We start from the raw sequence: 17,652 nt of genomic DNA, 5'->3' as shown, positions 1-17,652 counted from the left end.
TTCATGAAAACCTGTGACGCTTTTGGAACAGAAATCTAGAAATCAGTGTAACGCTCAGGTGGTTAAAGAAAACCTTTGTTTTCAACCAATCAGGTTTGTTCTTTTTCACATGCGTTCATATTGAATGTACTGCAACATATCTACACAACTTTTTGCCCAAAAAAACCAAAGATATAATATTTTGTGGCTTACCAGTCACTAGATGTGGTGGCTGCAGTGACCCCCCCCCCCCCCCCCCAAGTAATACGCTGCCTAACCTAGGGTGACAACACTCACTCCATGCAACACCCACTGCATGATTATATATAGGGTTATTTTAACCATTGCACAAGACTACAGAAAACCCCTCCCCATTATCTTAATAAAAAAAAGGAGGTTTTCTGTAGTCCAGAAAGAGAAATAAGAACAATGGTAACAGATCAGATTGCAGCACAGGGAGCGTGCAGCATATTACTAGCTCAAAACATTTCTAGCAGTTTTACCCTAATTGTATTGCACTTATTAGATGCCTCAAGTGGCATTAGTTGAGGTTTTCATACAATGTAATGCACTGAAAATTACGACAAACACAATCATGACCTCAACAGAAGTCAGAATGAAAACAAAAAGCCGATGCACAACCAAAACAATACCAATTGCTTTCCTTCATCTGAAGAGATTTTGATGACCAGTGGCTTTGCGAGTTCCAGCGTTTCTGTAGATGAATCCAATCTATTGAAATGCTCGCCTTAAAGAAAAAAAATAATTCAGCAAGAAAAGTTCAGACTAAATGTCATACTACAAATGGAAAGTCTGATAACTGCAAATTGTACAACATCTGAACACAATGCAGGATGAAGAATGGGACACATCAGATTGGCCTGTCAATGCAATAATTATAGACACCACACAGGCCTCTGTGCCCCCAATAAACTGATTCACTGAATTACTGCTATCCAGTAGTTCTGGAAGAATTTATACATCAATTGTAGTGATTAAGAAAAGCTACCGCTCTAGATTAATATATGATTATAAAATTATAAAAACAAGTTTTACAGCAGAACTACAAGTTGCATACAAAAATATATGTGGTCAGGTTACTTATTGCAAGAGACATTTCTATGCTGCAATAAAGGGTTCCCTCCGGTCTCTGTTTGCAATTTAAAAAAAGTACCCTGGGCTGTACATGAGCAGAATAGTTTACAATCTGGACAATATGCGATATTCTGAAGCAGTAAATCAAAAGACCAGAAGTCACACAGAAGAAACCTTGTGTAAATGGCAGTGCCATTGAGCGAGTTTGGATTCATTGCATCACTGGAGGTTAGGCAGACTTAGACCTGCTGTCACAAGGCTAAAACAGCTGGTATTTTCATGGACACACATGGGTCCATTTATAATTGTTTACCCACCTTTCATCTGCTTCACACTTTCTACCTGAATGCAATGTGTGGGTGTTGGGTAAAAGAATGTATAAATAGACCCTTTTGTGTTTAAGGCAAACCTTTTTTTTTCACCCATTTGGGTTTGTTCTTTTCACAGTCATTCATATTGAATGTACCCCAATGTACCCACACAATGCTATACTGAGCATTGAACTGAATTACTAAACATTCATCCAATATGATTTTAAAACCATCTTTATTCATTTATTTAACTAGCTTCAAAAAAACTCTTTTAGACTACGAAAGATAGATTACCATGGGAGCAAACCTGGAACAGTTTTCGATCAGTTCCAGAACAGAAAACATTTGCCAGCTAATAGCAAAAGATTTTTAGAAAATCTATTCCAGGTCTGTGGGATCACACAGGTTTTCCCATGATAGTCTATCTTCCCCAGTCTTGGAGCGCTTTAAATAAACAGTCCCAGTGTGCCTTTAATGCAAAACTATTGATCATCTTGGTGTGAATGGGCACGTATGTAAATCTGTGACAAATAAGAACTGTCCAGCTTATTAACAACTTTAGTGCATAATATATGAGCACAATTTCTGCTCTGATCTGTCTCCAAATACACAGTAATTCCCATCATGGTCCACCATCTTGAATTCAGTACATCATAGAAAATGTGAATCACAGCTTGCACATCAAAGACAAACCAACCTTTCCAGTGACAATCAAAGAAAATGGATAAATGTGGAGCATAGCTGTTTATCTTTACCAAAAAGCCACAAATTAGTAACAGCTCTGTTTATTACATGTATTCTGAGTTGAAAACAACAATGTTAAATATTGGGTGGAGCACATTATAAGGTTGCCACAATATTTACTATCAGAAAGATTTACATTAACCTCCTTGCAGTTAAGCCCGACCTTCGCTCGGGCAAAAAAAAACTGCAAGGATGGTTAAGCCCGAGATTTTGTACATGCTTACTTACCTGGTCCCCCTGTGCTCATCCAGCGTCGTCCTCCATCGATCATCGTCCGCCGATCTCTCCAGAAAAAAATTTCATGAAAAACAGTGGATCACTTTTGGTACAGAAATCTAGACCTCAGTGTAACGCTGAGGTGGTTAATGAAAGATGATTGTCATTCACCCTCACTAGAAGTCAACAGAAATTTCATGGCACTTTTACATGAAATGTCTTTTTCTCTACAGGATGACAATACTAGTAAATAAAACTGTAGTGTTTTATCGGGTTTCATTAGTAAGAAAATGTCAATATGATAAAATAATTTTCTTCTCTTTTACACAACTGTTGCAGCACTAAGAAATAATTTAAAAATATGTCAGATTTGTTTTTTGTTTTTTTTATCAGCAAACCTTGCTACGAAATAATGGTATAATTTGAAGCTAAATGTCTCAATGACAATACATTGTTTTTCATTTTACTACAACAGAAAAATACAGACATCACTCACCAGTCACATTTTGTTTGCAATTTTTTTCAGCATCAAAGAGAAGCCAATCTCCATCCTTTGTGTTTTCCAAATGAAGCGTATCTCCCAGTGATCCGACCATATCCACTACAGACATAAATCCCAGTTCTCTGAATGGCAAATTCTTTCCAATATGTTGCTAAAATGAGGCATCAATGCATAGGAAAACAAAACATGAAATTACATTATCTGGTGTTGTGCCTCGGTCTCTATATTTAGGTTATTTTAAGTTGTAATTGGTAGCCGCCCCTTAGATTAATGGTGCAACAAATAAAAGAATGACAGAGAAAGGAGGGGTTTGTGGCTAGAGAGCATCAATATATTATAATTATCCAATGTCTCACACATAAGTAAATGAACTTTATTTACCCTTATATCTTTATACATCTTTTAATGGTATACGCAACTCACATACTGGTAATCTTACCAATGGGGACCTAAAAATATGTAGCAGAAACACTTACCTCATTATGTACATATGTGAAACACCTCTGATGAAGGTGTATACTATGAGAACGTCACACACCTTAGCGGATTTGAGGCAGAATGAATACCACCTAACATATCATTTAATATTTATTTTCTGATGTTTTGATTCTCTAAATGGAACTTTAATGTATGTTTTGAACCTTTTATTGGACCAAAGTTGTTGATCTAGTATATTGATCTTGACTTTAATAATGTATTGTGTACATACAAATGTCATACCTACAATGCAACGTATGTTATACATTGAGGATATATATATACACACACACACATGTGGTTCCTACATATTACCTACCTATCAATTTATATAGACTGTGTATCAAAGTATCACCCCCGAGGAAGCCATTTAGGGCAAAACGTGTCAGCATATTACTTCAAAAGACTAACAAGGTTGCGAGTATTTCATACTTTTGTAATTATGTACGTGGATAGTACTATTGAATACATAATTATAATTTATTGATGATCTCTAGCCACAAAACCCTCCTTTCTCTGTGATTCTTTCATTTGTTGTACCATGAAATTACATGAAATGTATTTTGTTTTCAAATTAAATTTTTATTGGTTTTTACAGAAAAAAAAAAGGTGGAGGAAAAAAGTAACAAAACAGACAGTGTAGAGCATATACCATTAAGTACACCGTATTATCAAATGAACTATATCCATTAGCGTTTCCAAACCAATAAATACCACTATTAGTATTTTAACAAATTATTCAAAAATAACAAAATACTTGTCATGGAAATCAGGTAGCAGGTGCGCAACCTACTTCCTGAACAAACAGAAGAACCAAGTTCATTTAACAATATGTATAGTAGCCCCTTCCAACTAATATCTATAAAGGATATTTTAGGCAGAGGTAAGAGGCTTGTTGCATAAACCGATAGTTTAAAGCATTCATATAGCAACAGTCAGAGAGATATATTCCAATGGGATGGTGACTTTGTAATTACTAATTTTACACAGAGTTGGGTGTATTCAGGTACCATCCCCAATTAAATAGACCAGGATGGGTAGAAACATATTGTTCCCATGGAGCCCATGGACTTTTAATATCTGGAAAGAAGACATCTGGCTGCCGTTAAAATATGAGCCATTAAACGTTTATGGGTTTCGCTAAATCACAAATAGGGAGCCCCAGTAAATGGGTCAGTATATCCACACTTACTATTTTTTCAAATATCTCCGCCAGCAGATCATTACCATTCTCCAATAGGAGGAAACATGTGAGCAGAACCAAAAAATATGGTGTAGGGTACCAATATCAGAGCCACACCTCCAGCAGAGATTGCTTGCATCTGGAAACATCCTGTGAAGGACCTCCAGAGTGAAGTACCAGTGCATTATTATTTTATAAGCATTTTCCTTATATATAGTGCACAATGAACTTTTCTGAACTTGCTGCCAGAGTATTCTCCAAATGTCTTCCGGCAGGGTTCTCTCCAGGATCTGTTCCCATTTACGCATATAGGTATGTGTGCCTACTGGGGAGTTGGGAGTCTAAATGATGGACCTGGTAGATTCACGAATTTAAACCCTTCTGAGAATGTCTGCCTATACACCACTTCTCAAAAGAATTAGGTTGGGGAAACAAGGTCCTTTGTTAGAGACTGGGCATAATGCCAAATTTGTAGATAACTATAAAAAGAGATGCCCGGAACTTTAAATTTCTGAAGATATGATAGGAGCCTTCTTGTACATGGGTGCACTGTTTGACCATAGTGAAACAGCAGGCCCTCATGCCAAGGACGAGCCATGGAGTGTGTTGTACTATCCGGAATTTCCGGGGTGTAAAGAAAGGATGTAAGGAGGGAAGACTCAAATGTCAACTTGAATCGAGATTTACAGTGAGACCATATCTGCTTCGTGAACTGCATTGGAGCTAACAGTAAATTTTCTGGAGCCTTAAAGGAAGTACTCCAGAGCATGGAATTCGGGTGAATGGGAGCAATTCACAGTTTCTCCAGTACCGTCCATTGATTAAAAGAATATAGGGTTGTCCAGGAGGCCAGAAGTCTAAGATGTGTAGCGAAATAGTACTTAGTAAAAGTCTGGAACTCCCAAGCCTCCCACCTTACGAAGGGAGCACATCACTGTTTTAGGGAGTCTGCGTTTTTTATATCCCCAAAAAAATCAAATACTGAGGCCTGCAGTCTTTTAAGCGTATTCAGGGAGAATGGTACTAAAAGAGTTGAGAACAAATAATAAAATTTTGGTGAAATAGACACTTTAACCAGAGCAATTCGACAAAAAAAAAGAATCGGTAATGTTTTCCTTTTCTTAAAAAGGGAAAAGACTTCCTGGAGCAAAGGGATATAGTTACTCTTAAACAGCATGCGGCACATGCAGGAGGTAAATAAATTCCCAGATATTTAATGCACCTTCCAATTATAAGGGTAAAGACCTTTATGTTGCTCTACCATGGGTTCTGGTAGGTTGATTGGCAAGGCCTCTGTTTTGGTCGAATTTATGTTATACCGAGAGGGTGCCATACTCATCCAATACGTTATGTAAATTGGGTAGTGTTATTAAATGATTGGTCAGTGTCAGGAGTACATCATCAGGGTACAGTGCTATTGTGAAATGCTTTGTTTTACTAGGGACCCCTATAATATCAGGGTGCTTCCGAATCGTGGCTGCAAGGGGTTCTATACATAGGACAAAAAGTAGTGGAGAGAAGGGGCACCCCTGTCTGGTACCATTTCTAATTTGAAACCTTGAGGAATTAGCATGTGAGAATTTAACTTCAGCTGTAGGATTAAAAAAGAGCTGAAATCACATTTAGAAAGGGTCCAGTTAAACCTACCCATCTTAGTACTTTTATCATAAAGGGCCAGCTAAGGAGGTCAAAGGCTTTCTCCGCGTCAAGGCTGAGGACCACCCCACCAGTGTCCATTTGATTAAAGTGCATCAAATACATCAATCGTTCTCTTAGTATTGTTGCCCGCTTGGCAAGCTGTGATAAAACCCACCTGATCCTTAGCTGCAATATTAGGTAAATATTGTCCTAGGCGGGTAGCAAGTATGCGTGTAAAAATTTTTAAATCAGTATTAAGCAGTGCTATTAGGCGATAACTGGAAGGGTTCTGGGGGTCCTTATCCGGCTTGGGAAACGCCAATATGAAGGAGTGCAGCATTGATTTAGGAATCAGGGACCCCTGTAGAAAACTGTATATAGGTCAGTCAAATGCGGTGACAGAATAGCGCCATATGCTTTATATTAACTATATGAAAAACCCTTGGTGCCCCGCGCCTTATGATGGGGGGAGCCGAACATTGTTGCCAATATTTCCTCCCGTTATCTCTTTGTTAAGAGCCTGTACCACGGAGTGCTCTAGGACAGGGAAGGCACAATCACGAAGATAGTTACTTATCCGGGCAGATAGCGTAGAACCGTGTTTCCCCGACTATAAGCCATCCCCAATAAATAAGCCACCCCCGATTTTTGAAAAAATAATTAAAAAAAGGCACTTCTCGTCGATGCTGGCTGCAGTGTGTGTCTCCTCCTGGCTGCAGTGCACAGCCAAACGGAAAGTAAGAAGCCGGCGCCCCCGCGATTCTGAACCAGGAAGCAAGCTGCTGATCCCTGCCCTAACGGAGTTACACTTAAGTACCGGTAAGTGAACAGAAGGGGACAGTCAATGGCATAGAGTGATCAGAAGGGGACAGTCAATGGCATAGAGTGATCAGAAGAGGAATATGAACGGCACATGAGTGATCAGAAGGGGAATACCATATGAATGGCACATGAGTGATCAGAAGGGGACAATCAATGGAACATGAGTGATCAGAAGGGGAATACCCTATGAATGGCACATGAGTGATCAGAAGGGGACAATCAATGGAACATGAGTGATCAGAAGGGGAATACCCTATGAATGGCACATGAGTGATCAGAAGGGGACAATCAATGGCACATGAGTGATCATGAGTGACTTTCAACAATAAATGTGTACTGAAGTCTTCTTCATGGAAAAATAAGACATCCCCCTTAAAATAAGACCTAGGGCATATTTTGGCATTTCAAAAAATATAAGACAGTGCCTTATAATCGGGGAAACAGGGAAGAAGCTTCCTTCTGTGTTTCATGTACAGTGGAGTATAGGGCAGAATAGTAGTTCCCAAATATTTTGGCTATAACCTCCGGGTCATGTTAGAGGGCCCCGGAACTATAACGCAGGGACATCGGAATAGTTTTAGAAGTTTGATCTCTAACCCGTTGGGTTAAAAATTTATCGGATTTATTGCCCTTATCATAGTATTTCTGTCTAAGGTAGAGCAGCAACCGCTTCATTCTAGCGTTCTAAGTTGGTGCCGAATAGTTTTCAATCATTTAAGATGTGGGATTTTAAGGGCTGCGTAAAGAGCCTGCTCATATTTGTTTAAATCATTCATAAGAAGAGTGCGCTGGTGTGTTTTTACTCTTCTTAAGTTTGGAAGATTCTGCTATACATTGTCCCGATCACTGCCTTATGAGCCTCCCATAACGTAGAAGCCTGCGAGACTGAATGTATATTGTCTCTGAAATAATTTATCAGAGTGTCCTGCAAGACTAATTTAGTTGGACTATATTTCAAAAGATAGTCGTTCAAACGTCAGTGACATTTCCTTCTACAAAGGGACTCACAGTCAGCTGTTAAAGTAGAAGGAGCATGGTCTGACCAAGTTATGGGAGCAAAAAAATAGTCAATGCGTATGTGAGTTTTATGTACAGGGGAATAGAAAGAATATTGCCTGTCAGATGGATGGCCAATATGGTGTTTACGGTCAAGGACAGTCTGTAGATTGAGGCCTAGTCATCGTTTTCAGGTATCGAGGCAAAAAAAAAAAATGCATGAAAACATCTTGGGTTAGTGAGAAGCACTTTGTCACGGTGTCTCACATCTACTGCCTTTGTTTTCCGGGGACGAGTGAGTGGATTCTGGTCGTTGTCTTCTCCTCTTAGGTTGGACTACTTGAAAGTCCGAGGGGACCGTGTTAAAAGCTGAAAGGGGATCCCAGCCTGAAATATTGGGGTGTGGAATTTCAAGGGTATTGCAAAAATGCGGGAGGTCCTTCGGATATTGTAATGTGACTGACCGTCAATGTGCGCTGTCAAGCTAAAAGGAAAACCCCAGCGCTAGGGTATAGATGCATCCCCTAATAATGTAAGGAGAGGCTGTAGGACCCGTCTAGGTTGCAAGGTGGACCAGGGGATGTTTGGGTAGAAGTGTAAAGTAGCCCCATCAAAATCAATTGTGCGCATATTTCTGGCTATACGCACGATTTCTTCCTTAATAAAGCAATCATTTACTTGGCAAATAACATCTCTGGGTCTAGACGGAGGGCCAGGAGCTCTACGTACCCAGTCTAGTGGAATAGCTTCAGAATGTGGTCGACCCAGTATGTTGTTAAAAATGGTTTGAGAGACTGCTTGTAAATCAGTAGATTGGGTAGCTTCAGGGAGACCACGAATCCTAATATGGTTTCTGCGGCTTTTGTTATCTATAACTTCAAGTTGGGACTGTAAGTCGCTTATAGAAGTAGCTTGTGAGGTGATGTGTCCCTCCAGTTGACTAACCAGGGCCTTGGTTAATTGCAGGTCATCATCCACAGTATCAACTTTGCCTGCCAGGTGGTGAAAGTTAGTACGGAGGGAATGAATCTCTACCCTGAAAGTTTCTTTCACATCATTAATTTATAAGAGGGGGAAGCCATACCTTTTAGTATTGACGGTGTTTGTTGAAAATACCCTTCTGTTTGTGCCATGGAGCAGCTGGCTTGATCGTAGAGTTGCTGGGGATTCCAGCAGAGAGAGGACCTGGGAGAGGATTAGGCTGCTGGGTGTTCTGAAGACTGTAACCCGGAGTGGAGGAAGACTTGAGCTTCTTCTGCTTGCCCATGTTCTGCCTGTAAAAGCCATCCTTAAAGCCAACATAAAAGCCAGCAGATTCGGTGGCAGGTCGGAACAGGAGCTCTCTAGTGCACGTCTTCACCCAGCGCCACCCAGGCCACACCCCCACAATCTACTTGCTTTAGTAAAATCAGCCCCATTACATGAAATGTATTTTTACATCAGAAGGCATACATCACTAGTCTTTATTGTGTCTGGCAACTCAAAGTGATAATAAGAAAATAAATAACCTGTTTAATGTAAGGTAGAAAAAGTGGTTGCAATGTACTAGCAAAAAATGTCTTTTGTTTCAGTCTGTTTCCACATTGGAGAAATTTTCCATCCTGTCCCAACTAAGTGAGGGAAATCTCCCTACAGGAGACACAAATTCCCAAAAAATCCTAACATGATTCAGAATGAAAAAACTCTCTACTGCATAATGTCCAAAACCAACTGACATTACCAAATGGTAGAATACACTTGGAATGTCCATAAGATGGTAAAGAGAGGACACAGAGGAGATTTTCTCAATATTATGCTCCTGAATGTAGACATTTCTACTGGATCAATTAATTACAATTAAAGAGACTGAACAGACCAAGAAGTCAATATTCACCTTAAACCTAGGTCTGATGGAAAACTAACTTAAACAACATGGGATTTTGTATTTAAAATACTCAGTTGTGCTTCTGTAAACATATATATATATAAATTCAATTACATATTATAATCCAATAAACACACACATACAGGAAATTACCTTATACAAATCGGAGAGCTTTGAAATGGATAGTCCTTCTGCATATCTGTTAACAACCTGGTAAATAATGCATATTGTTATACAGGGATGTGTCAGGCCTAGTTAAATTGCTTAGCTCAAGCACAGTTTAATTTGTAAAGTATACGTACATGAGAAGTACACAATCAGATCATTTATAAACTAAACTAACATGCTAGTGGATCTCGGTTTTCAGTAAATATGCATTTTTTTTTAAGATGCAAAAAAACTAGGTATCTTGTCTGGGTGTTGCCTAAAGTTGGGATTGCAGTTTGTCAAAGAACAGACTAAAGTGGAACTAAACCCTGTGTATCGCCTCCGCATTCTGATTTTCAATCTTGACTGGTGGGTGTGCGGGAGTTCATTATGTCCCAGCATCCGCATGGGAAGCTGGGATGTTCCAGGTAACCAGACAATCATCATTGATCTGAGATGGGATGGGAAGAGACCAGGGAGGTAAGATCATTAGTGCACAAAAAGCCCTGCCTGGTGCCAAATTTTTAAAGTGGCACTGTAACTCCACTTTAATTATTCTGGGAAAATTGTTTGGTCATTAAAATTGCATATTGTGAAATGTACAAATAGTGAGGTATTCTGTGTATAATCATTGGCATAGCAGCCCTGCTAGCTTTAGAGGGAAATTTGTTAACAGAAAAATATCAAGAAATCTAAAAAGGTCTGCCATTAAATTACATTGAAATTTGGAAAGATATGAGCCTTCTTGCAACTTGTCATAAATAGATTCTTGAAAACGTATAGCTTTCCCCATCATAATAAAAAAATGTATATTATGGTTAATTTTTAATCACCCCCTTGACAAATGAAAAAAAGAAAAAGCCCTATAGCCGCACACAATCTGAAGGAAATATTTACAAACAAAAAGCAATGGTAGATGTGGCCTTCAGCACTTTTCAGCAGCCTGCTACTTTTGTGGACACAGACAACTTACGTTTTTTATCTGCTGTCGTAGTTCAGGGCTAAGGACACTGCCTGCATTCTTCTGTGACAAACACAACCTCAAGCTCTCATCTAGCTGTTTGAAAAATGAGAATATTATTTTCTACAATTTAGTACACAAAAAAGTAATCGTAAAACCATTTATAGCGGTCTACACCGTTTTCCCCACTGTCTGTATACCACAAGTCTGAATTATCAGCCATCTATTTTTTCTATCAGAAGGATTAAGAAGACCAATCCAACATTTTCAATAAGCACTCGCAAGTAATGTTTACCTGAAACCACACTTTAACATGTATAACTTTGCTGTGATGTATTCCAAAATTTATTTTACACTCTAGTCACACCAGCGATTATCATTATGAAAAAAAACATCTTTCCTAAAAGTCTGCTGCAAAAAAAATAGATTTCCATTAAACATCAGCATCATCTTTGAAGAGGGGAATTAGGCTTGAGGATAGGTACCCAACTGATAGTTTTTTTTGTTAGCTGTGGATTCAACTTTTTTTATATAAACTGATAGAAGTATTGGAGCTCTCCTCTTGTATCTGAAGTGTATGAAGGCTTTGCCAATGGTATACACCATGCTTTCAGATACAAGATGCTCCAATACTTTCTGCTAAATTCAGCTACCATTTGATATAAAAGTTCCTTCACAAGTATTTAACATACTTTTTACCTTCATCTAAGCTGCATAAAAACATTTTGAACCTGTCCTAATGGGCTTTGGACATGTTACAATATTATGTATATTATTCATACACAGCACCACTGCCTTCCAAATAAAATTTGATTACTATTAATGACTTTGCATACATCAAGAAGCACAATATAGATTAAAAAACAAAACAGGGAATTGATAAAAAAAAATAGTAAACACAGTAACACACAAACACAGTAAGAACATTTCAGAGAAATAAATCTATAAAGATACCTTTTCGTGCAGGCTAAATTCCATACTAGGTTTCACTCTATTAACTTTTGAGTCACCAGTACTCAAGCATGTCATTTCAGCAGTGGCAGTTTCCACAACTGGGGAAGACTCAAGTAAATTGCCACTAGTGTCCTGCATTTCAGCTGGAGGAAAAGAGCATGACATGGACTTAGTTGTTTCCATAAGTGCTGAATCTCCAGTTTTAAAGTTCTTGTTTACATTTTTATTAGATTTACTGGCATAAAACTCAGCCTCTGCTGCCTGAAATAGTTTATCCAGAATTGTTGGTCCAGTGGAAGGAGCAATAGCAAAAGTTGCTGGTTTGGAGCCAGAGGGCATCACATATGCAGAGGCTGGGACAGTTGCAGGTTTTAGAACAGTTTTAGAAGATGCATTGAAGTCAATAAACAAATCAGTGGCAGAAGATGCTGGGGTGGAGCCAAGGGATAGCACAGATTTAGAAGATCCTGGATTGGGGCTAACAGAGAAAACAGTTGCAGAGGATGCTGGAGTGGAGCCAGTGGATGGTGCAGCTGCAGATTTTGCGGTAGAACAAGTGAATGGTGAAGTTGCAGAAAACAATGGTGTAGGACCACTGGACATTGTTGTTGCGGAAGCTGATGTAGGCGTGGGGGCAGCATATGGTGCAGTAGCAAAAGGTGCTGGTTTAGGACCAGTAAACAGTACAGATGCAGAAGATTCCAGTCTGGGACCAGCACATGACACTGCATTAGAAGATGCTGGCTTGGGGCCAATAGAAGACACAGTTGGAGAAGAAGATGGCTTAGGGCTAACAGAAGACACAGTTGCAATAAAAGCTGGCTGGGGGCCAACAGAAGACACAGTTGCAGTAGAAGCTGGCTTGGGGCCAATAGAAGACACAATTGCAGTAGGAGCTGGCATGGGGCCAATAGAAGACACAGTTGCAGTGGAAGCTGGCTTGGGGAAAATAGAAGACACAGTTGCAGAAGATGCTGCAGTAGGGCCAGTTAACTGTGAAGTTGCAAAAGTTGTTGCTGACAAAGAAACTCCTTTCGATGGCTTTGTTTTTGAATACTGCTCTTTATCTCTAGAAATACTACAAGGGCCAGGTGACTCGACAGGAGTGACTGGATAATATGACCAATTAATCACTGGTTTTGAAGACAAGCCTGGAACATAGCAGAATGTACTGTTTAAACTACTAACGCAAAAAAACAGAATCAAATTAAAAACAAATCCATAAATGTGTCATCTTACCAATAAATGTGTTGTTATTATATGGAGTCTTCAACATCAGCAATGAACCAGCTCTAGTTTGTGTTACTTTCACCATATCAGACAACGATGCTAGAACTTCTAATAAAGAGTAAAAACCATAACGAGTATATTGAAAACTGTGTCCAAAGCGGTTATAGAAGGCTGTTTCTAGCTGGGACACCAACAATGGAGAGATGGAGAGGAGGTCTCGCAGTTCACTCTTCAAAGATGCTGGAAGAACAGGAGCTATTCTACCACGTCTCACCAGGTCCATATGGTAACGAGGTTTTGTGATACCTCGCCTATTTGTAGTTTTCACTTTACTACTGCTCTTCTGCCTGGATACCAGTTCCGCCACACCTTTTGTTTCCTCATTAACTACACCTTGAAACATAAAGACAGGGTTTTAACTCATACAGAAGTAAAAAGCCCTGGGGTCCACCAAAGCTAACTTTTATCGTAAAGTAACCCGGGAAATGTATATATTTTGCAACCTCCGTAAGTTTCATAGCTAGCCTCAATTATGGTCACGATGGACCAGGTCTTTAATAAGTACACTACACTATGGTTTTTAATTCTCATGGGAGAGGTTGATGCACACTATTGGAGGTAGTGCTGGATCAGAAGCAGATAATACTCATCAGCCCTGGGCAGTGACAAAAAAGTATGCATCTGAAAATCTGTAGAATAGAAATCTGTAAATAGAATAGAAACGTAATTGAATATTCTGCATGGGAATGGGGGGGGGGGTTGCCAGCTGTTAATGTACAAAAAGAAAAACCCCTACTATTGCTCCAATGAACCTTACTTTATGAATTTATACATACCAGTCAAGTTTATTGTGCCATCAGCTTTAGTCTGAATTGTTACTACATCGGCCATATCTTGAACCATTTCCATGGTTGACCTATAGCCTACAGACTTCACTGGAAGAGGCGAACCAACAAGCATGCGGTAATCATGTTCCAGCTCCTTGATGCTCAGCCCATGTTTGGAGGCAATCAGCAAAGAGCGTAGATCTTTTTTCAGCCTTTCTATCATTTGGTATTTGTCCATATCTGTTTTCTGAAGAAAATAAAAGTAGTTAAATTTCCACACACAGAATATCGAAAATCTGAAGTCCCATATAGCCATATGTAAACAAAACACCATTATGTTAGAGACAAAAGTATGTAAAATCTAAAACAAAACTAGTGCATCTTTAGACAAATATATAACTAAGAAGCTTGGGGACAGCTCAAAGCTTAACATATTAAAGGCCATACCAGGGAAGAAAACCATTGCAATAGCTTTAGTGTACTGGATGTGCTCATTCTAATCGTTCTCCTGTGTCTCAGAACTGACAGCAGCTCCTAGATGGATGAAATCTGCAAAGATTTTTATTTTTTTTAATGCATTCTGACTAGTGCTTTAGTGGGTAGATCAAATGAGTGTCCTGCACATTGGCAACCTTGAAATTTCTTGAATAAAATGTTTTCCCTAAATATTCTTTTACTTTTCTTCTGGTATATATATATTTATATATATATGTAAATATTTAAATCAAATTAAGGCAATCGTATCTACATGAACCTTACAGTAACAAGCCCAAGCAAACAGAAATGGCAAATAAAAAGCAGATTATTGTATGTCCATCGAAACTCACCACAACACTTCGTAACATACTACTGTGCTTTGCGGGAGGCATGTGTGTCAGATAAAGCAGTCCATGACTGGCTTGTCTGCGTTGGTGCCTAATATTTTATTGGGCTATCATTATCACAAATCGGTGACAAACCCCTTCATTGAGCACCCTCTCAGTACAGAACCCTTCAGTGATAAACCCTTATGGTGACAGACTCCTTCATTACAGACCCCTTCAGTGAAGACCTCCACCACTGAAACCCCTCAAATACCCAAAACCCCCTCCTCAGTGCAGGTCCAGCACCAAATACAAACCAACCCACCAGTGCCAGATACCTCCTTACCCCCAGTGCCAGACCCCGACAGTGAAGGTCCCTCACCAATGATAGACCCCCTCCACCAAACCTGCTTACCAATGAGAGCCCCTCCCCCTTTCCCTGACTAAAGAACTACCCCAGCGCAGGCTTCCTGACAGACACCCTTCAGTACAGTACCTTCTAGTCACAGAACCCCCATCACAAACTTCTCAGTGAGGACACTCCCATTGTGACAAAGCCACCGGTTAAGTTATAGACAACTGCAAGAAACTCCTCTTATTTTCACATTTTTTTTGTTTTGTTATCTTTTTCATGAGGATTTTAAATAAAGACATTACTTAACCAAAGAAGGAAACACATCAACACATATCAAGGAAAATACACAAAGAGGATATAGCTTCAAAAAAACAGACTCTACAAGTATAAAAAAATATATATTAATCTCTGCTAAACTGCCTTGGATGAACGTTTAATGACTTGTAGGCCAAAGTTGTTACTTCTCCCCTGCTCTTTGCATTTCAAAGCAGTGCTGCCCAAATTCATTCTACAGAAAACAAAACAAATGCAAAACAGCAAAAGGTTGCATCTGCCAGTTTTGGCCTGTAATACGGACATGTTGCATTAGGAGTATTTGTGCCCAAACAAAATGTAAAGGAAGTCAAATCAGTGTTCTCCCCAAACTCTTTTAACTGGCTGCACCACTCGGCAAGTTTTTGAGAGGTTACAGATGAGATGGGTCACAATACAGGGGCTGCCACCCACCTACAATTTCCTACCACCCAGGTTAAAAAAAATTCTGGGTTTACCACTGCAAATGATTTCCCAGAACTTTCATCCATATTGCACCCTGAAGTAAGTTTAAAAGTTTTCTTTTTTCTATCTTTTAGAGTGTTCAAATGTGACAGCATTGCTGTGCATCCCCCCCCCCCCCCCCAGACACTAAATGCAGTATCCAAGGGGGACTTGTGGACCCAAACACCTCTAGAAACTTGCATTTAAACTGCTTTAGCAAGTTCTTTTTTAGGAATTTTGTGGTTTTAGGTGGCTCTGTAAACTAGATGTGGAAACAAAAATAGTGAAAATATTTTCACAGTTTTGCAACCCCAAGCATATGGATGAAAAGATGTTTACAAACAACTAAAGAAGCTATTAGGGGACATGAAGTGGTAAAGACCACTTTTATTCTTGTCTGAACTTCGCCTAAAAGTGAATTGGATCCCGCTGACCTGCATTTGGTGCAGAAAACAATACCTTTCTGCACACCTCCACCCACCTGCCATCCTGATGAAGGATTTAAGACTCCTTTTAGACTTATGGTTGCCAATCACTGCTGTTGGTCACTTCAATATTGTGCAGTTAAACCCCGCGGTTTTTGTGCCAATCACAACTGTACGCAACCACCGTGTCATGCGGTTTGCTGCGGTTAAATGCTTTTAGGAAGTACATGGATGTTTCTAAGTCCTTGTGCAGCAACTGAAACCACATTTAAGGGCTGTAAGCTGTTGCTAAAATTGAATGCATTCAAATTATTGCTGCTAAAGAGTGGCCAGATGCAACTGCAATCACAAACCATTGCAACAAACTTCCAACTAATGTGGCAGCTGATTAGGAGCATTCAACTACCACACCACCAAATATTTCCACAGATCAATAGATAAAACTGTACTACAAGCTGATAGGGGGGAAAACACACTTTAATGCAGTTCTGCATCTATCAATAGTCATAAAATTTTAGATGCACCTCTGAAGAATGATGGAATGTACAGTAACCTAATTCTATGTGTAGCATTGTACTAAAGAATGCAGCAGGTGCAATTCTTCACCCATTATCATTTAAATTCTACTAAAAACTGATTCCCCCGGTGTGAATGGGCCCCCAGAAAGGCATATGTATGTTCTGTAAGGCCTGAGTACAGATATCAGGTGTGACACCCTATGTACATAAAGAAGCCATGGAAGTGTGGTAATCTGAGAGCAATGTAAAGCCTTCACAATATATCCATTCACTCACCTCCCCTACACCACGTGTACACACCACCATCTGTCTGGTGCAGATCACTCCGCTGTGGAAGTCACAAACCCAAAACCGAAGATCACTCCGCGCACTCTTGCAGAACGAAACCCGTATGGGGTGCTGCAGTTGAGCCTGGCGGACGCTGGGAGCAGTGCGGAGCACTCTGGTTGTCAAAGCGAAGAGATCATTGAGGAACCTCTGACGTCACATGCCACCTACCCGCGCAAACTGAGAGCTGAACTCTGAGGGAGGGAATAGGGTGCCGAGTTTTGGGGTCATTTTAAACATGGCTGCTTTTTGGAGAAAATCTTTGATTACCTTTGCTGTTGTTTTCATATAAGCAGCATGTAAAATGTTTGCATTAAAGCTAATGCAGCCTTATGTTCCCACTAATAATATAACCCACATTGTTGCCAAATTATTATCCAGTATTTATGTAGCACCATCATATTACAAAGAACTGTACAAAGTCCAAAGTCATGTCACTAACTGTCCCTCAAAGGGGCTCACAATCTAATGCCCCTGCCATAGTCATATATCTTTAATACAGTCTATGGTCAATTATATGGG

At 39.6% G+C, this 17,652-nt stretch overlaps 1 protein-coding gene across 2 annotated transcripts in view; it reads right to left on the bottom strand.

The window, feature by feature from the left end:
* TDRD5 (tudor domain containing 5) overlaps positions 1–14,184 on the bottom strand; it is a 29,860-nt gene extending 15,676 nt beyond the window's left edge. For both annotated transcript variants that reach the window (XM_072419823.1, XM_072419824.1), the window contains exons 1-7: positions 13,956–14,184; positions 13,129–13,512; positions 11,890–13,040; positions 10,948–11,031; positions 9,981–10,037; positions 2,842–2,998; positions 633–727 (exon numbers count right to left, since the gene is read on the bottom strand). In XM_072419823.1, the coding sequence (XP_072275924.1) occupies positions 633–727; positions 2,842–2,998; positions 9,981–10,037; positions 10,948–11,031; positions 11,890–13,040; positions 13,129–13,512; positions 13,956–14,184 (2,157 nt within the window). The remainder of the gene's footprint in view (positions 1–632; positions 728–2,841; positions 2,999–9,980; positions 10,038–10,947; positions 11,032–11,889; positions 13,041–13,128; positions 13,513–13,955) is intronic.
* Between the last annotated feature and the right edge of the window lie 3,468 nt (positions 14,185–17,652).

The sequence above is a fragment of the Pyxicephalus adspersus genome, chromosome 8 (assembly GCF_032062135.1).
Source record: "Pyxicephalus adspersus chromosome 8, UCB_Pads_2.0, whole genome shotgun sequence".
In the NCBI taxonomy this organism is placed as follows: domain Eukaryota; kingdom Metazoa; phylum Chordata; class Amphibia; order Anura; family Pyxicephalidae; genus Pyxicephalus; species Pyxicephalus adspersus.
This window is presented reverse-complemented; position numbering and strand designations above follow the sequence as displayed.